The sequence below is a fragment of the Meleagris gallopavo genome, chromosome 16 (assembly GCF_000146605.3).
Source record: "Meleagris gallopavo isolate NT-WF06-2002-E0010 breed Aviagen turkey brand Nicholas breeding stock chromosome 16, Turkey_5.1, whole genome shotgun sequence".
In the NCBI taxonomy this organism is placed as follows: Eukaryota; Metazoa; Chordata; class Aves; order Galliformes; family Phasianidae; genus Meleagris; species Meleagris gallopavo.
Genome location: NC_015026.2, coordinates 12,573,021 through 12,596,913, shown reverse-complemented (window position 1 = coordinate 12,596,913; position 23,893 = coordinate 12,573,021). Strand labels below are relative to the sequence as shown.

General features: G+C 42.0%; 2 protein-coding genes across 3 annotated transcripts; one reads left to right on the top strand and one right to left on the bottom strand.

The window, feature by feature from the left end:
- The first annotated feature begins 2,938 nt into the window (after positions 1-2,938).
- SNN (stannin) lies at positions 2,939-4,869 on the top strand. The gene has a single exon (XM_010719699.3). The coding sequence runs from the start codon at positions 3,054-3,056 to the stop codon at positions 3,315-3,317; it is 264 nt and encodes an 87-aa protein (XP_010718001.1). The 5' UTR covers positions 2,939-3,053; the 3' UTR covers positions 3,318-4,869.
- TXNDC11 (thioredoxin domain containing 11) lies at positions 4,062-22,597 on the bottom strand. 2 transcript variants are annotated; one of them, XM_010719701.3, is made up of 12 exons: positions 22,355-22,597; positions 21,675-21,772; positions 18,857-18,986; positions 15,423-15,516; positions 14,858-14,970; positions 13,131-13,331; positions 11,619-12,408; positions 9,814-9,959; positions 8,541-8,650; positions 7,520-7,600; positions 5,685-6,340; positions 4,062-4,180 (listed from the first exon to the last, which is right to left on the bottom strand). In XM_010719701.3, the coding sequence occupies exons 1-11, from the start codon at positions 22,550-22,552 to the stop codon at positions 5,716-5,718; spliced, it is 2,586 nt and encodes an 861-aa protein (XP_010718003.1). In that variant the 5' UTR covers positions 22,553-22,597; the 3' UTR covers positions 4,062-4,180; positions 5,685-5,715. The 2 variants fall into 2 exon arrangements, with proteins under 2 accessions (XP_010718003.1, XP_010718002.1); XM_010719700.3 differs by lacking the exon at positions 4,062-4,180 and having other exon boundaries at positions 5,135-6,340.
- Between the last annotated feature and the right edge of the window lie 1,296 nt (positions 22,598-23,893).

Below are 23,893 nucleotides of genomic sequence, written 5' to 3'. Positions count from 1 at the left end.
GCCGCGGAGCGCCTCCCGAGCCGGCGCAGCTCCGGTAGCCCAGGGCCGCGTCCAGCCGCGCGCGGCATCACGGCGGATCGCTCCCCGTGGCGGGCGGCTGCAGCACGCACAGCACCCCGCTGCCGCGCTCAGCTTCTACGCGCTGAGGTCTCGTGCCTGCGGCTGGCAGCCCCGCGGCGCTGCCCTGCTCTCTCCTGCGAAGCGTAAACTGCAGCGTAAAGCTTTAAAGGCGGCTCTTGGTTAAACGCCAGGCGGAGTCACGCTTCCCGTGGAAGCTGCGCGCTGCTGTGAGGCGTCGCTTCTGGGTCCGGTGCTGCTGAATGGGTTAATAACGCTTCCCAAACGAAGCTGGGAGCAGAAGCTGGCATCGGGCAGGAAAAAGCTATTATTTCTGGAGCAATGGCTTAGCGCTGCTGTTTTCACTGCTTGATTGCTAAGAATGCTGTAAGAACCAAGGCAGGCTACTTGCAATTCCCAGCGGTTAATCTGACGTATCTTACTAATGAGTAAATGTACTTAGATGTGTCTTACAGTAAGTAGGGTGGAGGAGAGACGGCTCCAGCAGCACCACCGAGTACAACACAAATACACGAGCTGTTGGTGGCAATTCTTTTGAAGACTGGCGATTTATAACTTCTAATTGCTCACAGTAGAAGTGACAGATGAAGTCCTGGTATGCGTGGGCATATCGGTTTGGGTAGGCTTGAAGAAAAGGCGAGTCAGAAAGCTGGTTGTAATCTGCTGTGGGATCAGTTTAAGGGGATCTACAGAATGCAGCATTCCTCCAGATGAGAGATGGACTCTGAAGACAATGCAATTTCAATCAATTGCTGGTGGAGAGCGAGGCTGGAGTTCTGCATCTAGAACGCAACACAGACACCAAAAGGCTCTCTGGAGGCTCTTACTGGTGTAGTTAGTGTGCATGTGCCACCCTGCAGACACAATTAATAGCTTTTAGCAGGAAAGCTGTAGCTATTCACCTAAAAGCCCGAGAAACAGCAGCAAGATTTAATGGTGACACTGAAGTTTGTGCTGCAATGCTGCATTTGTTTGAAACAAAGCAGCCAGCTGATAAAATACTGCTGCTGCCATCCTGCTTGGTCCCTTTCACCAGGAGCTGGCAGTCTGTGCTGCTGTAAAGCTGTGCAGGGGCTTAACAGCTGGCTTAGGAAGGATGCTGGTACCCATCTCCTTGAGCATGAAGGAGAAGATATGCATGAAGAAAGAATGACTGCTACTACATCTTCTAAGAGTTGATTTGAGGAAAACGACCTCGAATTTTATCTGTGACTTTCTTAAAAGATGGATATCCCTGCAGTCATTTTTCCAAAGGCATGTAGGCTAGTTTTCTCCTATAACTCCTGCATTAACTAGTGTGGTGCAAAAGTAGCAGGGATTTCCTGGGTAGAAGCTAGCATGAGCTGCTTGATGCAGCCTGATTTTCCTGGGGGTATTAATGGGAGATCAGACTCCAGATCTATGGATAGAGAAAGGAAACTTGCTGGGTAATACATGCAGAGGAAGCTCTGTCCCAGAACCGAAAATATTCAGAAGATCTGAGTCTTCTGATGAAACTTTAAAAAGCAGGCAACTTGAAAAGTGCAGATTTGGCAAAGGAAAAACTTTCAGGGGGGTCTGTCAGTGGTCACGTACACTCCAGATTGGACTAAGAGTCCAATCAAAGCACAGGAGAACTTCAAAGACAAGTCCTGCAAGCTTCTGTTCTTATCTTCCACTCTCGACACCTCTGTTGTATTAAGGGAGCTCTTCTGGTTAGTTGGTGAAAATGAACAACATAAGAGCCACCCTGAGTCACCCTCAGCTGTTCATCCTGTACTGAATAAGCAGAGTTCATGACATTGCAAAACAAAAATGCAAATCAGCAGCAGCTCTGCTGCTGATGGTATGTGGAACACTTACTGTTATTGTTTGTTTTTAATTGGGGAAAAATGAGTCTGCCAGACTTGTTGTATACCTGGCACGATTCAACAGCAAGCTGCTGGCTGCACTGGCTTCCAGGGCTGGGAACATAACCAGTCTAAACCCTACCTTGCCTCTAGTGTTTGGAAGCCTTCTACTAAGGGAAGAGCAGAAGCTTGTAATAATAATCTTCCCTTAATGTTTTATTGGAGACTTCAATAACTCTGGCTTCACCTACTGCTTATGGAAAGTGCATGAGAAGCATTATTTTTTTTTCAGCTCAGTGAACAACCAATCAATCACCATGTAGTCAAGCCTTCTCAGTAGACCAATGTTACAGATGGTCTTCCAGTAAACCGTTAATGTTACAATTCTTTTTGCAAGTGTTACCAATCCTGGAACCCATAGAGCATAAGGAAGATAGGGTGTATCAGCTCTAGAAGTGTTACATTTCTGGCTGTAAGATTGCTTTAAGAATGCTAAGGGTAGCCGACTTGCTACCTTGCCATGGATTTGACAGCTCCACTACAATTTAGTATTTGTACTGAAGAGTTTTAAGTCTCTCCACACAGAACTGTATAGCTTCCATTACTGGAGGAAAAAACAACTTTGCTATGCAAATCTAGGTGTAGCCTTGATGTGAGTGGTCAGCTTGCTCAACTGTGCCTAGGGACTTCAGTGTTTGTAAAAAGCTTGCTTAACTTGGATTACAATTAAAATTTGTTAATGGACTGTCATGTCTCAGAATTACTTCATCCCAAGGTACATCTGCATCTTGTCTCAAGCTCTCAGTAAAAACTGTTACTCCTTAGCAGGTTGAGGTTGTCCGTCTTGAAAGCAGGTCAAGAGCTGAAATAATATCTTTCATTTGCTTTAGTTTGCTATAAAAACTTCTAAATTCAAAGCCAGAATACCTTAAAACGAATATGGGCACATTCAGCACTTCAAGATTCTCGTGCAGGAGACTTGTGTGAGTCACAAAGAGAATACCCCCGTAAATGTTTCTGAATATAGTGAAACAGCACGGCCTCATTAAATGTCTGTTTTTTCCCCTGCAGGAGTCTGAAAATACAGTGAAGCCTGACAGTGCAGACGGAAGTCTTTAAGAAGCTGGACAATCTGAAATACTAACCATGTCTATTATGGATCACAGCCCCACCACGGGAGTGGTGACGGTTATCGTTATTTTGATTGCGGTCGCAGCTCTCGGTGCCTTGATTCTGGGCTGCTGGTGTTACCTGCGGCTGCAGAGGATCAGCCAGTCTGAAGATGAAGAAAGCATCGTGGGTGAAGGAGAAACCAAAGAGCCCTTTCTTCTGGTGCAGTACTCTGCTAAAGGACCCTGCGTAGAGAGGAAAGCTAAGCTAACTCCAAACGGCACAGATGTACACAGCTAACTTGGAGCGACACGTGGACTGTGGCTATGGTGTGTGTAACCAGCAGAATCTCTGTACTGTGAAGAACTTGTTCACGTGCACACTACGCGTCAGAAAACACCTCGATGAGACTTTTATGCATTGTCTGCAACTGCACACACAGAGAAATCGCTCTCTGCATCAACTGTAGATCCTAATTCCTCCACGGGAGGAGGACTCACAGGACTCAGGAGCTGACTCGTCTGGCATAAAGTCCATTGCTGGCAATGGATGCAAAGATATCTTGGTGCAAAGAGACTAACAGCATTTTTTTGTTACTTGAATGTTCAGCTGAGCCTATTTTGATGGAACTACTACTGTAATGTGAAGTATTTTACAACTGTGAACTGTAAATAGGCTGCCGGAAGCTTTCCGCTCTGCATTCACAGCACATGAGAATAGCGTGACGGAACTGCACATAACACGAGGGGACATCTGAGCCACAGCTGAAGATGGAATCTTCAAACCAGATGTGTGGTTAAAGCTTGCTTCTGCTATTAACTTCTGAGTGCACAGCCAAAAGTTCAGAACAGCACCGGCTTGCTGAACTGGTGTAGAATACTTTCTTTAAAAAGGTGTAGCCCTACAATAATATGCTGAGGGAAGAAACAAAGGAGCTTCACAAAAGGAAGTAACTTCCTTTAGTTGCAGCTAGGCATTGGTTAAGCATTTGGCTGCTAGAGCAGATTTTGCTCACCACATAACAACTGCAAGGAAACTGCCATTCTGATGGATTCTGACCTGGGAACTAATGATGGTCACCGAACCCTCGGGGTGGTCCAGAAGGTTTCCAGCAGTGTGAAGTGGCAGTAGAGCAGGCTTCTTCTCTTCTGTGTATCTGCATGCTGAAACCGCAGAAGTTTTTACCTATTAAAACTGGCATAAATGCAACTAATGAATTTTTCCTAGGACCTCGTGTAATTAGCAGCTTGGGTATATGTAATCAAGATATTAATAGCCTGTTGTAAAAAGGCATTTTAGACTAAGACAGTCAGCTATAGAATTCAGTTCATGCATCTTGTAAATGACTCTGTTTAACTCCACAAGATACGTTTCAGTCTTTTCTATGAGAAATAATGTTGACAGGGAGAAAGATTTCTGGTTTGTTTGCAGCCTTCAAGCTAGCACCTGAAAGTACTTCCAAGTAAGGAGACCTTTTTATTTTCTGCTCTATACTATAGTTCAGCTATTGAAACTGCAACAAGACGTGTCAAATAGGGGGTTTTAGACCTCAAATACTTGGGAAAGGGACAAAGCTAAGCAACCAAGACGTGCTTGCCCACCCAAGAACTATTAGGCTCTCTCAAGCATCTTTGTGCCTAATTTCAATTTCAAACACTTAACTGCCTAGGATAAAAATTTATTGTAACAATTTGTTTCTTGAAATATACTACAAATAATCAAAACCAACTTTTTTTTTTAGCTGACCAGGAAGTGATTATTGCTGCTTGTCCCTGTACATATAACTAAGTAACACTGACTTGCAAGATGATCATGGCATTGTCACAGTTAATAAAGTCTTGTCCCTTCCTTACAGAGTAAGACACTGTATTGTATTTTTAGTGCTACCATTGGCTTCTTTCATTGAAGGCTAGAATTTGAAGCAGAAAAGAATACTGGCAGTAGGGAAAAGCTCCTGCAGTTGCTTTTAGAATACAGCAGGATACAGCTGACAGAGCTGTCCTTCCCCTGGCACATGCTTTTAAGATGTCAGTGGCAGGAGATTGGCATACATGCAGCCAGACCCATACACCTAGACATGTGTATTATAGAAATCCTAAAAATTAAGGAGAAAATAATTATTCAGTAAGATTTTTCTTTAGTTTTGTTTCACTAGATAACAGTTCATACATGGCTCTTGCAGGTTTCAAGACAGTCAGGTAACTGGTATACAAAAGTGATACAAAGTGCTGAAATTCTTGAATAAAGTATTTTGTCCATTCAAGTTCACTGATTACAGAGATGAAGTATTTCATTTTAATTCTGCAAACAATGCAGCGAAAAGGGCAAATTTCAGAAATTTATGGAGAAGTGTACCTTAAAAGTCTAACTTTTCTTCTAGCAGCTGTTAGAGAAAGCTGGTGTAAAAATAATTGGTCCTTGGAGATGCTTTATGCTGCTGCCCCTAACCACCAGTATCTTTATTTTTAAATGGATAGGTGTTTGCAAGTTAGTGCAATAGTAAAGTGCAGAAAGTTTTCCATACTCCTCCTCTTCGCTTTAGAATGGATAGCTAATAAGTTGTTCAAGTATACAAAAATATTCCATTTGATTTTCTTTTTCTAGATCACGTGGGGGAAGAAGTCTTTATTTACAATGGATTTCAATAAAATTTGCATAAATACCTACTCAGTACGGCATCATGACTTCGTGTAAGCAATCATTCTGTCCTGTTTTCACTACTGTGTTCTGTCGCTACAGTGTCAACACCATCAATCCTTTTTTCCTCTGTGGTAAGAGCTGTCGAAACTAATACACTGCTGTCATCAGCAACTGTTTGCTCTGACTGAAGGGTTTCTTTAGATTCGTCTCTGCTCTGTAGCTTTCCTTCCCTTGATGCCACCAGGATTCTCAGTAATGTATTTTCCTTAAGGAGGTTTTCTGATGCGTCAGCCAGTTCCTGAAGCTTTTCAGCCATTTCTAGCAATTCCCGATTCTTCTGATCGTATGTTGCCTGCAACTGCTGGCTGTGGAGCTGCAGAGTCTTGTGCTGCTTTTCCAGTGTGTGCTTCTGCTGCTGTAGTCGATGTTCTTCTCTTCTAGCTTCAGAAAGCTGTGCCTCAAGGGATTCATGGGCTCGATGCAGGGCCCTGATTTCTGATCTTAACTTCTGAATTTCCTTCTCCAAGTGGGAGATGTGTCCTTGCTGTAAAACTGTCTCTTTGTGGAGGCATTCTTTGGTGCAGGGCTCTGACGAAGAAAGACTCGAGTGATGTAAAATAAATTTAAGAAGATGAGGAAGGCTAACTGGAAAGTCTTCTGGGAACTTTACACTTTGATCCTTCCTGAAAAGACATACCAAGTTAGCATTAAGACAGAAAGGTACAGAAGCAGTGATAACTAAGCATCTGCTGCCCAACTCAAGCTTGGTATCTTGGCTAATTACACAGTTAAAAGAAACCCAAGCTCGTATAATCAAGATAAAGCACAGGGTATTTCTATTTCATAAACTGTTCCACCTGTATTCCACAAAGATAACACGCTTTAATGAATAACTCAAGAACTTGGGCCAGATAAGGTTTGTGTTCATCAAAATTAAGCTATTTTTGGCAGATAGGCAACGTGTTTTTTCTTCTCCTGCAGTCCTGGTGATCAGCCAAGTTAATTCTGTAATTAGCAGCAGCAGTTTCTCAGTTGACAAGCAGCTTACATCCAAACTTAATGATTCATGACATTTTGGAAAAACTAGCCTACACTAAGCCAAAATTGACCCATTATACAACAGTAATGTTTTACTATGTCATTATCCTTTTTTTCAATTATTATTATTATTTTTTTAATCAAAACCATCAAAACCATAGCACACATCAGAAAAGCTAAAAGGCTATTTGCAATGAAAACCAAACCAAAGCAGCAGCAGCGTGAGGAAGAAAAAAAAAACCAAACAGGCTGGGTAACCTGCAGAAACAATCCCATGGCAAATGCATAAGGAGCTGTACAGAAAGCCTTCACAGAAAGCACTTTTACATCTAAAACAGCATACAATCTAGTGCTACTACACGTACTGTCAATCCCCTGTTTTATTTATTACCTACATGTAGCAAAACTAAAACATGCTAGAAAGGAAAAGCAGGAAAGAAATCTGCAGGAACAGTTCCACTGTGAAACTACTCAAGAAACCACGTGAAATGTTACAAACCCAATCTCACTAAAAACTATGAAGTTAGCCTAGAGATGGTTTGTAAAACAGGCCAAGACAAAATAAGCATCTGTGAAAAAACAAGAAACACGGGACTGCATAGTAATACCAGGAAGACAGGTACTAGAGGAAGCTTCACCTACCACAAATGGTTTTACTGCTCCAAAACCTGCTTTACCAGTGCCTTAACATAATCCAAAAATCTTTTTTGCCATTTCATTCTTGAGACTCACACTGTCAGTATACTGAGACATATGGAGCACAGAGTTACTACAGCTTAGTGAAAGTAAAAAACAAAACACACGAGGGGAAAGAATTGTATTACCTCTGCTGAGGAAAAAATAAAATGGTGGGGAGACGATCTGTCATAAATTCCCAAGGAAGATCATTTTGAGTGGTATCAATTCTGTTAAGAAAACACACACAAGAAGTCATTTAAGGGATTACAAAAAGGGAAAATGCAAATTCCTTAAGAGTTCTTTTTCCCTAAAGTTCTACATAGAAAGGAACATGAGTTCAATTAATGAAACAACTGTTCAATTGCTTGCTATGGCTTTATTTTGCTTTCTTCAGTCATTTCTGATTATAAATTGTAACAATTCTATTAGAAAGAAAAAAAAACAGGTAACCACATAGTGGGTTTCAGGAACACTGAAACAAAAATAACAGACCAAATGATAGAACTTCAAAGTCAGGAAAGAGAACGGGTGTAGATTTGAGAGCAGCATTTTACCTAGGGGAAAAAAGCAGCAATTATAAATAAGTGCTTACTCTAGCTTTTAATTTTTTTGCCCATATATCTCCTGCTGCTCCCTCAAGGAAATTCAGTCAGAATGAAATAAGGACACAATGAGAGCAGAGATATAGGCAATCATGTATTTGAGAATACATCAATAAGAATGTTTCAGTTGCACTAAAACCCTGACCGTGTTAAACAACGTGTTAGACAACACATGTATCATACATATGTTATATAAATGCATGTATATGTATCTCAATTCCTCAAAATACAATACTGTACGATTCAATTCTTCACTTCAAATTATCAGAGAAAGTTAAAAATGCTTTTCTGCTGCCATCTGCTGTATTGGTTCCCTTTCCAAAATCAGTGTGCTCCAAGAATAATTTGAAAATTCATTTTAACTGAACTGCAGAAACGCTGCAGTGAGATTGAAAAGAATCAAAGTTAGGCAGAGGAAAGAAAGATAATGCGTTCAAAGAAAAATGAAACAGATGACTTTCACATCAACTACTGCAAGACAGTAGAGAGAAAGAAAGTAATTATTCTCTAGGGCAATTATCTCAACAAACTTATTCTAGAGAGATAAAATTAGAATCTTTTTTACCTTGCCACAGTGAAATGATCTGGAGGCAAAAGCCGAGCAAGCTGAATAAAGATATGATTAAGAGAAGCACAGAATCCACACCACTGTGCATAATAGAGCAGCAAGACATTCTGGAAAATGAAATGAAGAGTCTTATTACCTACTGTAATTGAGTATAAAGAATAAAGAAGGACTAGTCTTCATAAAATCTCAATTATTTAGCACTCTTTACATATGAAAATAAACTACATGCTAACGTTGACACACTTTATTACAAGCTATTCACTGATGCCTTCTGTCTCTCGGGTTAACACAGACATTCTTGGGGAATGTCCTTTCCATAAAGAGAAAACAAAGAGAATTATTCAGTTCTTGCTAAATAAAAATGCATCAAGCTTTCTTACACTTCTTAGGGTTCTTCTGCAGCCTTGAATTCCTACACGTCTAACAGTGACTGCACACCTCGGGAGGTGGTGCTGGGGAAGATGTCTGCCCTTCTGCTTTGGGCCTCTGGCTAGCAAAGGGCAGCTGGGATGCTGAAGCCAAGCACTGCACGTGTACCCCCCTGCTGCAGCCCTCACAGCCAACAGACACTAATCCTCAGTACTTCTTAAAAAGAATAAAAAGTAAGTGATTTAACTGCTCTTCAAGATGACTTCTTACATAAAACAATTTCATGGCATGCAAATAGAAACCTTTGAGATTTTTGTGTGCGTGCTTTCAAATCCTATCTTCGGTTTGAAACCTTTTTCTTCTGTTAGCTTTACAAGAGCTTTTTTTTTTTTTTTTTTTAAGTTTAAAAACAACAATTAATACATAGAAAACAAAAGTACTTATGTCCTTTAAGTTATGAAAGGCAGACATCACAACACCTGTCAGCATTCCCTCAAACTCAACGTGTGCAGCACGTGCTGCTGCTGCTGCTGCAGAGGAAGGAGGGAAACGGGGCTGCGGATTGCAGGCGGAGTCAAGACTTCCTTTCTTTCCATCCCAAACGCACAGGCAAAGTAAAAGGAACAGAACTTTGAACAACGGTAGAAAGCTGCTGTTCAGGAATCTGCAGCATTGACTGTTTCGTTCTTCTACCAGGAAAAAGGCACTCAGGAGATTCACTTAAAGTTACACTAAACTTGATTGCTTTCTTTTCTTTTTTAAGAAACAAATATTCTGGCGTTCTGAATAAACACTATTTTATTTACAAAGAAGCAATGCACGTGGCTAAAAAAAGAATGCGAATCCTTCCTCAGAAGGTGAGCAATGACTTGCAGGAGTTTTTTCCTACAGCAGGGAGTACCTTTTCACTTGAAAACACGACGTGATGGAAGGTGCTGGTGGTCACTTCAGCCACGACGCGCTCTGCAGGGACACGGACTGAGGTGCCATCCATGAGATGCCTCTTCAAAGGACTGTAGAGAATGCTGAAATTCTTTATGAAGTTCTCTGAAATGAAAATGATACATACACTTATGTCTGGATTTTGGCAGGCTGTACTTTGCCATTCCCAGATGAAACTAAAACCGACACATCGTATACAGGCAGAAAACAGCAGATCAGCAAGTCTATCTCTCACATACCAAGAGCAGTACTTCATCTCGTATTTGCTGCTCAACATTCATTAAATTCTCATAGCAGATAAAAATATTGTTATTTTCCTTCAATGTCTCCAGGTTTTGAGTATTTATGTATTATTAATAATAACTGAATAGGAAGGAGTAATTAAAAGTACTTTGCCTACTCCTGTATGTTTAAGAACCATCTGTAAAAACTGAAATCTGTTGAAGGTATTAAACACAAACCTGTTCCATTAATTTAAAATATCAGAAGTTAGGCCAATTATAGGAATACAATAAAATAAGTAATAAAATAGAAAGACAATCACAATGACTCTGACAACATATGTAGAAAGAAACATTTCTGGAAGCTCAAGTAACTCAGATGGGAGATGTAGTGAGCGCTGCTCAGCACAGCAACCCTCATCCCACTTAGGAAATCCTGTGAACAGAAAATACTTTAAGTCAGAAAGCACTGAGAGCACAAACAGGAAGAAAATTTATTATCTTCTCACCCAGATCTTAATTACCCCAAGCATCCACACGTGGTCACCAATTTTTGTTTTTAGCATCATTTTTTCTTTCCAGAGAGTTCTGTGGGGCAGGGAGATGCAGAGGGGATAGAGGGCAGGTGGGAACTGGAACTGCAACACAGCTCTTTGCTCTCCAGTTGCGCCTACTTACTTGTGCAACTTAAACATCTATGGCAAACGCAAATACAAGGCAATGATGTAACACCTACACTGATTAAACCTTCTGGAACAATTTACTTTGATATTATGTTCACTAGAATTTACTTCCATATCTACAGACACTGCTAACATTAAAGAACTCTGCATTTTCCCCAGGCTGACTCAGCACACTGTCAGGGCAAGTAAATGCACACCAACAGGCAGCTCACAGCCTGCTCCAGGAACTGCATTAAGCCAGAGCAGCGATTGTGGTCATCTCTCCCTAAAGACAATTGGCTTTTTTCTTCCCTCCTCCGATTCAGCCAGGGAATTTAGTATTGCCAGATCAGAACAGAAGCAATTCAAAGTTCTATCTGGAAAACACATGTACCTTTCAAAAACAATTTAAAACAATTTCTAGATCAGAGGACAAAGGAAGGGCTGGTCTGCACTGGTAAGGGAGCAGTATCTCACGGAATGCTGGCAGCTTTTAGTACGTGGAACAGCTGAACACCAGCACTACCATTAATACACAAATGTGTATTAATTGGTTAGAGGTTCAGCGTTATAAATTTTTTCCACAAGCAAATCAGTTTTTAGCACTTCCTTCAATGTTACCACACAGTCACCATTTACACACTCCAACGTTCACTTCACTTAAAGCAAACCATTTTGTTGTGTGCATTTTGGTTCTTATACCATTAAGGAAATATTTTACTAGCTGGTTAGCTACTAAATAGAATATTAAATAGAATAAATTAAAGCTCACGATGGCGACTACAGTCTCACTTTTTAGAACAGCGTGAAGTTTTCCATACGTAAGTTTACTTGCAAACCTGTTTTTCTTATTTAAGGCATTTCTATAGCACATAGCTTACCCAGGGTAGATCCTGTAAGCGACTGATTCTGATCAAGGACATAGTGCAGCTCTTCTTTCAGGTCAACAATGGCAGCAAATTCCTTAAGATGAGTCGATCTTGATGCTCCTAGTCTCTCTGCATATATCCAAAAAAGATTTGAATCCAGCAGATAGAGGTTCAAGGTTTTGTTGGTCCTGCAGCTCAGACCGGTAATGTTAGTGCCACTAATATGAAGGTCAGGAATAAAGCAGTTCCTATCCTCAATATGAGGAATAGAATTCTGGATGTCAGCATTATCTTTCTTCCCATGGGAAGAAAATGCAACTTTAGGGGTCTGAAAGATGGTCTTCTCAGAACTCATGAAACTTAAAAAATGTCTATCGACCGTTCTGCAACATGCAGTGTAATAGCTAAAGGGACTATAGAAACTTAGGAAATTGCTGCATTCAATGCTACTCGAAACAACTTGAAAAAAGGTGTGTTCCTGGAGGTAGAAAGAGTCCAAAGCTGTTTCTATCTCAAAGAAGTTACAGTGTGGCACACTAACTTTATCTGGTTTGACACCAAATGTCTGATTAATGCAAAGCTCACACACATTGTGAGTTCTGGATATCGAGTGCCACTGCGGAAGCACCACCGTGTTACAGCACGGGTACTTGGTTATCAAAAACGGGTCTGCCAACTTCACATGTGCATCTGGATCAGAGGAATCAGAAGCTGGTGAATCGCTGTTCCCTAAGTGCTGAAGCTCTGGTTCAGCTCCCTGGCTTTTGTTACAGCTGTGGTATTCCAAGGCCACTTTGGTAATCTACAAGGAAAAGAGAAAAACAAAGTGAGACTAACTGCACATAGTTCATTCAGAAACAGTTACCTGTTGCAGATTTAACAATCTCTGCAACTTTTGATGGAATTTTACAAAGTTTACCACTCTTCTATATCCTTAGGAAAGAATTACAGGAAGCTCTGACTTTGTAACAAAGCATCTCAGTCTACAGGAATTAAATGCACAGAACTACAAAAATACTGTTTCATTCCACTTTCATTCCATGACATTGATCTTAAGATTCTCTCGGTACCCTATTTATCACAGTTCAGTAACATTATATGGTTGAATCCCACTACAAGATGCACTAACCAGTACCAGCTCCTGAATTTCCTTTGTTTTCCAATATGAGGAGAAAAAAAATAAAAGCATTCCCAAGTGAAAAGAGAACAGACGTTCTTCCTGCTCCACACAGCACACAATTCTGTGAGCACAGCTAACAGTGCAGAAGTGACACCAGTGCCCTCCAGCCATGGCACACAGCTGTAACCCTGCAGTGTTTTCTGCACACACTGATAGGACTCGCTGTGGGGGAAGCCTGCTGCTCCTTCAGTGCTCACATTCCTGTACTGAGTCACCAATTCATCTTTCATACTGAAGGGGAAATGTGCAGCAAAAGGGCACATGTAAAGAACAGATAAGTAAGGGAAAAGAAAGCAGTAGATTTCCCTTCCATCTCACCTATCAGATGAAGTTATTTCACTTACTTCGTCTAAAAGAGGCTGAATTTCTGCCAAGGGATTGTAAGGTATAAACACGAGAAGTGCTGGCCCTTTCTTCAGCTCGTTGTTCAGAAGAAGGCTTTTTCCACCATGTGGTCTCAGCCAGCGGATGAGCAGCTCTCGATTTTCTAGAGCCCACTTGCACACATTCTCAGCTGTATAGTTCATGATGTCATTTGGATAGATCTCGAGAAGGGAAACAATAATTGTTTGCTCTCATTTACTAAAATGTACTGCTTACTATTGAACACAGTTCCCAACTATAGTGTGTTTTGTTACACTAATGCCTAAAACTCATTTTCAATTTAACAAAACTATTCACAGATCTTCAGAATTTCATACCTCCCTCCTCCTTCCCCCTTTCATCAGATCACATCAACATTCAGTCTTCCAGGCAAGAAGTCTTCTGCCAGGCAAGCTCCTTTTTCTTTCATCACATTGTTATGATCTTTACTGTTTGCAGTCATACGAGGCTTTGTACGAGTGCCATCTCTAAGTTGATATCATCACGTGTTTTGATTTACAGCATACTAGAGCAGTTTTTTCCACTACTAATTCAACATATTAACCCACCTTAAGTCAGTACTTTAAGACCCCAATATGCAGACTGCATTTAAAATGGCCATACTGTTTTTTATTACTGAAAGTACAGAAAAATTGTTGAAAATTGGCTTACAGCTTCTAGGGTCATTTTCATGAATTAAGATAAGTTTATCCTGAATCGCTGCAAAGACAACAGCAGTCTCATGCATTTACCAATAATTTTTAGAATCATGTTTTCCCTAATGTCAGTTGAATAAAATACTGCATGGATGCTTATCTTCAGAGCTTGCACTCACGTTAGCAGTGTGGACAGATAAGGACTCCATACACAACAACAATTCCAAAAGTACTTTCAGTTTTAGTATTCCAAAACCACGAACTGCAGGTTTAAAGTTCAGGTAAATTTTCAATTAAATTAACATAAATAGCTCTTTTAATCAGAAGAGAGTCTGAGTATATATGAGGTGTTTGGGCCTCTGGGGTTTTGTTTTGAAGGAGACAAACAATTTCCCATATTATTAAAAAGATTTCCCAAATTATTAAGATGAACCCAAGGGCCTCTGAAAACTTAAGTCAATTTACTACAGAAGGCCAAATACGCTGCAAACACAAAGCCCACTGTCACACACTTCAGAGCAGCAGGACAAGAGCTGAGCTCAAGTATATAAATGCCTTCATAAGCTGAAGGTCCAGGTACTAAAGTCTTTAAAATAATTCTCAGATAAATACAGATATCACAGACAGTCAAGAAAATAATTTAATTTCCCTCATGGATGGATGAGCTATGCCTGCATGTATTTCAGCCTGTGCTAGTGCAGCTTCACGTCGCTGTGCTCTGGCACTTATTTCCCTACAAGTGCAAGGGAAAAAGCCAACAAGCACAAATGTGCACCTTTGACTCTTGCTAAAACCAGTCATGGAATCGAGTCTGGTACTTCTCCTGAGGCCCCATCACCCACCTGGTCTAGACACTGCTTAAAGTTTAAATCATTTAGAGCAGCTGCTGACTAGCAGAAAGAAAATGTGTATTACTGTACAAAAATATACTTCTTAGATGCTCCTTATTCTACTGTTCTGTGGAACGCTCCTTTATTATATATTTGTCCACGTGATGTTTGCACTGCAGCACAGCTGTCTCAGAGTCAGCACAGCACCAACATGATACTCACAAGAGATGTGTTGATGTGTCTGTGCAAATACACACTGCCCGAATGCACCAAGGAGATCTCCTCCGCCACGCGTTTATCTGTCACCACTCCGAAGCGTATTGCTCCCAGGTAATCTTAAAAGGCAAATGTTCAGTTTTAAGTAGAATGCTACACACTGAACTTCTCTCCTGAGACCCTTAGAAGAACACACATCTTATTTTGAAAATGCAACGACACTGCAACTGAAGACACTCTGGAATTCAACGTGGTCAAATGCTGTCTGCCTACGGCTGCGGATGCACTGCAGCTACACTTGAAGGATTCTGAGGAAAGTGCCCCTTTGTGTACCACTGAGAGCAGCTGCCCCTTACTCCAATTCTGTGATGGCTGACCACAAAACACACCATAAACCTTTCACGTAAGCAAACTTTGCACAGTAAGAAAACATAGTTTCATAATGAGATGAACCTTAATAAACACTCAAAAGGGATCCACTTTCAAATTACAAAATACTGCAAAGAATTACTGAAGCCCATACACGTACATTGCTCAGAGACCCCTTAAATTTTGAAGATGAAGCTTTTACCTTTCTTTAATGAATGTAAAGCTGATGTAAAGAAGGTTAAATAACCGGGAGGCTGCGGTGAAGCGTTGAACTCAAAATATCCCACAACTCCAGGCTGAAAGAGTAAGAATTACAGTTAGCTGGGCGATTTGCAACTACACAGGAGATGAAAGCTGCTTGCCTACACTAAAATGTAACGTTTTAAAAGACAACAAAACAGTGTTTGCTGAAGAACAGTCACTTAATGCTGTCAGAAAAGAATTAATATTAAAAGACCGATCAGGAATCAGTTCTAAAGCTGTTATTTGACAGCTACATATAAAATGCGAGGAGGTTTTTAGGACTGTAGAGGCATGACTAAAAATTAATATTTCTTAGAAATTATCAGTCAGTTCCAACTGTATAATATAAATCATAATTGTCATAAGACTTCTTCAGAATGAGAGTATCTAGTATAACTTTTCAGCCTACATTCTAATCATTTACTACGTTGCACATAATTAGGAACTGTGTGTGCATCACACATCCCGTGAGTCAATACTGGAACTGCTAAGCCAACAACCACCCCACGTTACAGCTACAGTCACTGCAAGTTCTTTCGTTGTGTCACTTAGGGCTCAGTGCGAGACCAGCTGCACAAGAACAGGGATACAAAAACAAATCAGAAAAGATCTTCAACCGCCGATTAGACAAATGTAAAAGACTCATCCATAGGCAGGGCTGCTGGCAAGGCCACGAGCACAGCTGGGAGCTGCGGGCACACGGGGCACAGCCTGCAGGCTGCTGCTCCGAAACATCACCTACGGTTTGAGTTTAAATTTTGCAGAATACAATTTATTTTAAAAAATCATTATTAATCACTGCTTTTTATTCACCATTCCAATTGGTTTAGCTGGCCTTCAGGACAGAGCAAGCGATGGAATTTGGTCACTCTGTGCTGTTTCCCAGTTCCACCATCCCGGTGCGTGCAGTGAATGCACAACACGAGAGCACAGGGATCGCTGTGGGACAGAAGATTCCAGACTCACTGACCGCCCCGGGTGAGGCCAATACCTCCCAGCGAAACACCTCCATTTGTTATTTCAAAGGATGCTTTTATTATTTCAGCTTTACATATATAAAAAAAGAGAATATAGTTTCAAAACACGAATATATGATTTGCCTATTGTTGATATTAGTAAAAATATCTCAGAATGTTTCACTAATAAGATGGTTCCTCATTCCATCCAGTGAGCTGCTCGTTCAGGCAGGAATTACCCTGCCTGACACTGAATGCTACCCACAAGAGCCTTCCTCATAAAGATTACTAATGAAATACTCCAAGAAATTACCAACAATAAAAATGACAATAACAGTTGTTAAAAAGAAAAGAATAATATAAATAAAGAAGAAGTGAAAATATACAGAAATGTAACAGCATTTGTTCTTCAAGGAAGGATAACAGTTACCAAAAAAAGACAGTCATTGCTTTTCTTCATTTTCCCTTCCTAACACCAAATTAGGAAAGTAACAAACCAGCCAAGTGAACCCAGCAAGGAGACACACACGGCTCCTTACATGGCTTCCCATTTGCTGGCACCATTTCTGAACACCATCACTGGCACGAAACAGCAAACGAAAGCAAGAAGTGACAGCAGAAGAGCCAAGAAGCCGAAGGGCAGACCGAGAAAGCGTTTCAAAGCCACTGAGCAGACGAGGCCCTGACTGCTGTTACCATTAGTTGTGGCTACGGATTTCCGAGCGCTGAGTGAAGCGGAAGGTGCTACCAGGAGCCATTCTCAGAGGTTTCAATAATAAGAAAACTGGGTGGGTTTAGCAAAAGAACGCTTTACGTACGATGAACCTTGTGCTCTATGCCTGATCTGTAACCTGCTTGAACAATGTCCTTCTTGTGATCATCTACAAGTTAGAAGTTCCTCCTTGTGACTGGGGCAGGTACACGAGGCAAGTAAGTGGCCAAAGTGCTGCATCCCTTCTTGAGCACTGTGCGAACTGTCCTGCTCTCCTGCCAGCTACCTGGGTACCCTAATGGAACCTGAGCAGCTCTGGGAGCTGGACCAACACAGGGGCTGCTCAGCAGGAGAGAGATTCAACTCTTATAAGGGAGACCTCAGTATAGATAGGAAGTTCCTAGTTCTTGGAACACAAATTTGCTAAGAGGAGCTCAGACAGCACCAACTTCCACCTTCTTGTAGCTATGGCAGAACTGCAGATTCCTCTCCCGATGCCACGAAGATCTTCCTATACACTTTATGTTCTGTTTTCCAAACGGGATGTTTTCTTTTGCTCTCAAAAAATAAATTTAATTCTTATCCTATTTTAATTTTGCGCTACTATCATTTCATGAATATATAAAAAATCCAAATAATTACTGTCAGAAAACGCAGTCTTAACTGCGGGTGATGAGCAGCAGTGCAGTGCTTACACCCAGCGGTGCCACAAAGCCCTCCCAGTCCCACATCTGGAGCCCAAGCACCACCATTTTCCAAGGAGGCAAGCAGAACAACAATAAAGTTATAGAGCAGTAAAACTGAAGCAGAAAAAGGACAATAGAATTGCAGAAAGTATCTGCACCAGAGATAGATACAGAACCCACTACTCCTGCCTCTCAGCCCCCGCTTACAATGCTGGGGATCTGAACAAACGCAGAGCTCTGAATGGATGAGCACAGCCTGGCACCTGCACTACGAGCTGCTGCACTGCAGCACCCACACTGCTCAACTACAGAGGAGCCACTTGGATCTGCAGCCCTGCACAGCACTGTGCGTTCTGCCCACATGGCACAGGACTGCTCTCCAGGAACTGGGAGTGCAGTACAAGGGCATTTTCCATCGTGTGCTGCAGAAATTGACAGATATAAAGGCATTAGAAATGGTTCTGATTTCAATGCACGCTGCCCGCTCAGAAGTAATTAATCCACCAGCACTGCTCCCAACCTCAGCACCTCTGAGCACGCAGGACTGAAAATGAGAGCGGCAGCACACCGGTGGGCTAAGGTCATGAAGGAACAGCACGCAGAGAGGTCAGGAGCCAACAGTTATTTCAAGTGATTTCACATTTGTTTTTACTTAGCATTTGTCTTAGTAGAAAGATTTAATATTCCTTTAAAATTAAGACAATTACTACGTATTTCTCAGGTGCTGCACGATTTTGGGGAAAAGATTTCTTCTGTCTTTCTGGTTTGTGTTCCTTTTTTCCCCCACGAGGTAACAGCTGTGATTCTTGCCTCTATTAAAGTACTGCAAATTAACAGCATCATTAAATCATAACAGTCACTGCACAGGGAACCAGAGTTATGAATGTGTCGTTTCACGTATTATGATTTAAGCACATTTACAGGGCACTGATTCCAAGACTCTGGAGAGCAATGAGCACTTGGGAGCAGATCAAATTTAACTGTGAAACAAAACTCTTTCTGAATCACGGCAGAAAAGCTAGAGAAGAGAGACATGTACCTCATAATTTGAGAGGAAATCTAGTAATTTTGATCGAGACGAGATGTAGAGTAGTGGTGTCATCACCCGGCGAACAAACTTTTCAATATAAACAGCACTCATTGGGCCTTTGTATTCAATTGGTCCAAAACTAGTACCAAAAAAATAATAGAACATTAAGACTGAAATTCACAATAGAGTCCCTGCTGGAGGTGGCAGAGGTGGAGTTCTACAGACAGCAAGCTCAGCTCTTGGGGTTGCTCTCTGTGCTCATCATCTGTGGTGCCTGCAGCTGGCAGAGCTGCGTTACATCGACACAACAGCATCCCCAGCTGAAATCACAGCGACAGCACGGCGTCTGCGTGCAGATGTGATGTGATGGTGGGGACAGAGCTGGAGAGCGCTTCTGAGCTGGTAAAAGCCAGGAATTAATTAAATATTCCTATCCACACAGTTCTCCTTTATCTATCTGAAGTAAGTACACCGCATAATAAAGACCTGAAAAACTGCTACTGTTTTCCCTTTCTTTTCGTTTTTAAATCTTGAGACTGAAAAGATCCAAGGGTTCTTCACATGAATGTTTCCACATACGGTTCAGTAAAGCCAGGACCAAACCTGCCATGCTGCTGCTGGGCAGCCCGAGTGACCCTGCAGCTCCTCCCTGCAGCACCCACAACCTCACGCAGTGCGAGAGCAGAGCGGGGCTGTGCCTGCAGCTGCCAGACCTCCTCCTTCATCCCCCTGAGTTCACAGAACGGCTGAGGTTGGAGAGAACCTTGAAGATCACCCAGCCCAGCCCCTTGCTGCAGGCAGGGTTGCCCTACACCAGATCAGGTGGCCCAGGATCCCATCCAGCCTGCCCCTGAATGCCTCTGGGGATGGGGCAGCCTGTGCCACAGCCTCACCATCCTCTGAGTAAAGGGTTTCCTCCTAACATCTAACCTAAATCCCCCCAGTTTAGATTAAAGGCATTCCCCCTTGCTCTATCACTATCAGACCATGGAAAAAGTGTCGGTCCTCTCCTGTTTATACGCTCCCTTCAAGTACTGGAAGGCCACAATGATGTCTCCCTGCAGCCTTCCCTTCTCCAAGCTAAACAAGCCCAGCTCGCCCAACCTTTCCTCACAGGAGAGGTGCTCCAGCCCTCTCAGCACCTCTGTGCCCTCCTCTGAACATGCTCCAGCAGCTCTGCATCCCTCCTGTTCTGAGGCCCCAGGCCTGGGCACAGTGCTCCAAGTAGGGCCTGGGCAGAGCAGGGGATGGCAGTGGCTCCTCTCCCTGCTGGCCGCTGCTCTTCTAAATCCTAGACCTCATTTACCATCTTTAGGTTGGACAAGACATCACAGTCTAAAATGAAATAAAAAAAACAAGAGCACAAAGAATTAATCCATTCCCACTAGTCCACTGAAGAATTTAACATGATGCATTCTGTAATACAGCTTATGCACATACATGTTAAAAAAAATAAAAATTAAAATTAAAAAAAAAAAAAATACAAGCTTGCACTGAGATACCTATGTGCAAATGTTCTGGAATGGTTTTCTAGAGCTTCCTGAATTAATGTATATCTTACATTGGTATATCACAAGTCTTTGCCTTAATAGCAACACACACTGCTTCCTCTCACGTGCACTGTGCAATGCCCAGGAGTTGTACATCTCAGGCATGAGGGGTGTTATTGCCCTCTGAGGGCTTCATAAGGTTATCAACATGAATTTATGTCCCACTTTGTTGCAACTCTATTTAAAGATACAGCAATCAGTTACTGACAATACCCAAGTGTATTCATCTAATGTGTTGTTATTTCAAAATAAAGTAATTCTAACTTAATGCATGTCCAAGTAAGATTCTGCACAAATGTATTTGTTGCGTTTTTTTCTTTGTTTGCTTTTATTACTGTTTGAATTCTTCCAGTACCATTCAAAGTTCAGCTGACAAGGATTAGGATTGTTCATCCTCAGCACAAATCCCCAAACTAAGTACAGTCTGCCTCTGTAATGGGAGAGCTGCAAAAATGCCACTGAGAAACTACACTGCATCCAGGTCTGCTGTACCCAGTACTGGAAAAGCATTACTTTCTGTTCCACACAAAAAGAATGCATACATACAAATACTAAAAAACAAAAGTGAGGCTGTAGAACACTATACAACGTTGAACATTGTATATAGTTGTCTTAGAACAACTATACTCAATGTTACTCATCTGGGGCATAAGAAAGGAGTGTACAATTCAAATTCAGAAGAACGTCTTCACTGCACAGCTCCATTTCAACATATGCCTAAATTCCATTCCTAAACATGACTGCTGCCAAAAAATTGGGACCAGTGAATAGAATCCACCTACAGAGCAAAAAGGAAACTAGAATAAAAACATAAATCTGAATAATTTACATTTCACTGGAGAGAGAGCTTCCAGGAGATGCATGTGCAATACCAATTTTCCTTAAGGATGAAAACTTGAGCAGCACAACATTTAACACAGGTACAGCCCTTCTCAGTAGCTCAGGAGCACACACTGTGAGCTTCACCCAGAATTCCCTCCTTTTCAGCTGTTTCTTTTAACTATAGACAAGGAACTTTGAAAACACGTTTTTACCAGGGCTGCTCCAAAAGTAATGCCTCCTTTTTTATTATGTTGGCTGATGATGTTAGAGGCAAATGTTGAAAGAGTTTTGTAGCTGAGAACTTGCTCTATCAAACAGTACTGTTGTGCTCTTGTAACTGCCGTAGTTCCCATGGAAATAACTAGGAGACATTACTTTTGGAGCAACTCACATACAATACTTCTGCTTTGCAAAGTGCCAACAAGACAAACAGACTCTCAATATGAAGGTCTTACCTGCGGTGGTATAAGTGTATGACAGGAAAATAAAAGAAGTGCTTCTGCTTCCTACATTTCCCCTGGTTCCACCAGCAATTAATAGCAACAAACAGCACCTGCAAAGCAGATAAAAGTTCACAGGTACCAGCAAAGTACATTACTGTAACTTTCTTTATCTAGTTTGTTTTCTCCCCCAATGCATTCCACCTGTTATTTTCAGCACCTTTTCAAAGCAGTGTTTCATATCTGCTCCTCTTAATTCTACCAGTTTCTTTCCTTCCCCCCCACCCTCCCTTTTTTGTTTTAAATCTTTTTGTTGTCATTTCTTTGCACAGCAATATTTTATGGTGACTTTTTCTTCTGGTTTTTAAGCTTCCTAATCTAAATTGTGGGACTGGAAACAAACTCCCTGTAGTTTCTATCTAAAAGCACAGCAATAAATCCAGAAACAGTTTACCAGATGGAAGCTGCAGAGCTCCCCATCCAGGAGCAGAAATAACACACAGATGAGCAGGCATCACAGTTTTGCTCCATTCATTCTAGTGCTGTGTATGTAAAATTAAAGATGACTGGCTGAATCACTGTATGGTACAGACATGCAGGTCTTTCTGGTTCCCACAGGATGACAGGAATTAGCCCCTCTTTGGAGACTAAAGATCTATCAGATCACATGTAAGTCTCCTATCTTCTCTAGTTACCTGGTCTGACAATCTGCTGGCCACGTGTTCTATTTCTTCTCTCACTGCAACCGACTGGCCACACCACGGCGCGTAGAAGAAATACAACGCAACCTCTGAGTCCTGTCGAAGGTGATCTGCATAGTCTAACTGTCCCCGAAAAAGATCGACGACGGGAGATCTTGTGGAGAAAAAATTCACTGGAAGCTTTGCTGGCATTGTTACATCTTTTGCTCGGCTGTGGGAAGGAAATTAAGATGGCTCAGTGAGACTGTGCAGTAATTAAAGAAGCATGCCCAAAGCCTTACATTAGGGCTAGCGATTGACATACAGTGACAAAACTGCAAGAACTGACACAAATTATCACAAATTTTCAGAGTTAGTTTCAAGAAATTCCATGTAAATCCAAAGATTATCCTGTTAAACAAGTTTCGGAAAGTCACGCTGCCGTAACATGCACGATGTTCACGGGTGCGTTAGCCCACACTCTTCTTGCTGGGTGCTTCAGAGCACAGAATTAGCAGAAGAGTGATATCTTAGGATTCCTTCCCTGGCCTCATCCTCTTTTAACACCTGCACTTTAGGTAACAGCACCCTGATAAGAGAAGAGACACTGGTCACACAGCTTTATGATGCTTATATGAACAGAGACCATTACTGTAACTTTTACATTGCTATGAAGTGCCCCACGTTTCTATTATTTTATACTCTACTAAAAAAACTAACTGTTTTACTATGACATTCACCACCAGATGAATGTGTACCGGTTTGTTTTAGCAACATCACTGATTAGACCACAGACTTTGCCCAAGACATGTTTGCTTTCAAAAGATGTCAAGAAACGAGGTCTTGATTTGAAGACTATACAAGATGGGATGACAACAGATTGAGTCTCGTAAGGGAAACGACTTTGACCAGCAGCACCAAGAGCACAGACAGAGTACTCAGGAAACTGCTTTCAGTCACACCAGCACTCCAATGATCCAGAACGCGGCACTTCCAGCACTTTCTGGAAGTTGTGGGAGTTCGTAATTTGTACCTAACAGATAGTTATCACTCACACAGCATTTAACATACAGACCGGCTCCTCATCTTCACGATTCATTGACTCTAGCACCCGCAAAAGGACGTGCTCTTACACAGACTGCCCAAAGCACTGCGTGTTACAGACTTCTGCCTCCCCCATCGGCAGCCCTGCCAGCACAGCCGCCCCATCCCGCGGCAGCCCGAAGGTGGGCGGTTTGTCCCAAGGTACAGGGTACCATCCCAGGCAGACAGACGGCGCCTAATAGCGTAAGGCCGAAAAACAGGATACGAGATTGGCTCTAAACTGCAAGAAAACGGGTCAACACAAAACACACAGCGAGAGGAACGACTCAGAAACTACACGGCTGCCCTCAAGTAGGAGAAACACCCGCAACAGCCGACGATCAGAGCAGCCGGGTGACAAAGCAGCAGCTCGCAGCTCCGCCGCACCCAACCGCCGCCCTCAGCGGAGCCCTGCGGCTGCGCAGCCCCGGCCAGGAAACCCTCGGGTCCCGTCGCGACCCGACGTTCTCG

Bases quoted from the DNA above. Each gene is read 5' to 3' on its own strand.
- SNN (XM_010719699.3), top strand. From the start codon at position 3,054: ATGTCTATTATGGATCACAGCCCCACCACGGGAGTGGTGACGGTTATC.
- TXNDC11 (XM_010719701.3), bottom strand. From the start codon at position 22,552: ATGCCAGCAAAGCTTCCAGTGAATTTTTTCTCCACAAGATCTCCCGTC. The intron at 12,409-13,130 runs GTAAGTGAAATA...TTTTCCTTGTAG, and splicing joins TTCAGCCTCTTTTAGACGAA to ATTACCAAAGTGGCCTTGGA. The intron at 7,601-8,540 runs GTAAAAAAGATT...TTTTCTTAACAG, and splicing joins GATCATTTCACTGTGGCAAG to AATTGATACCACTCAAAATG.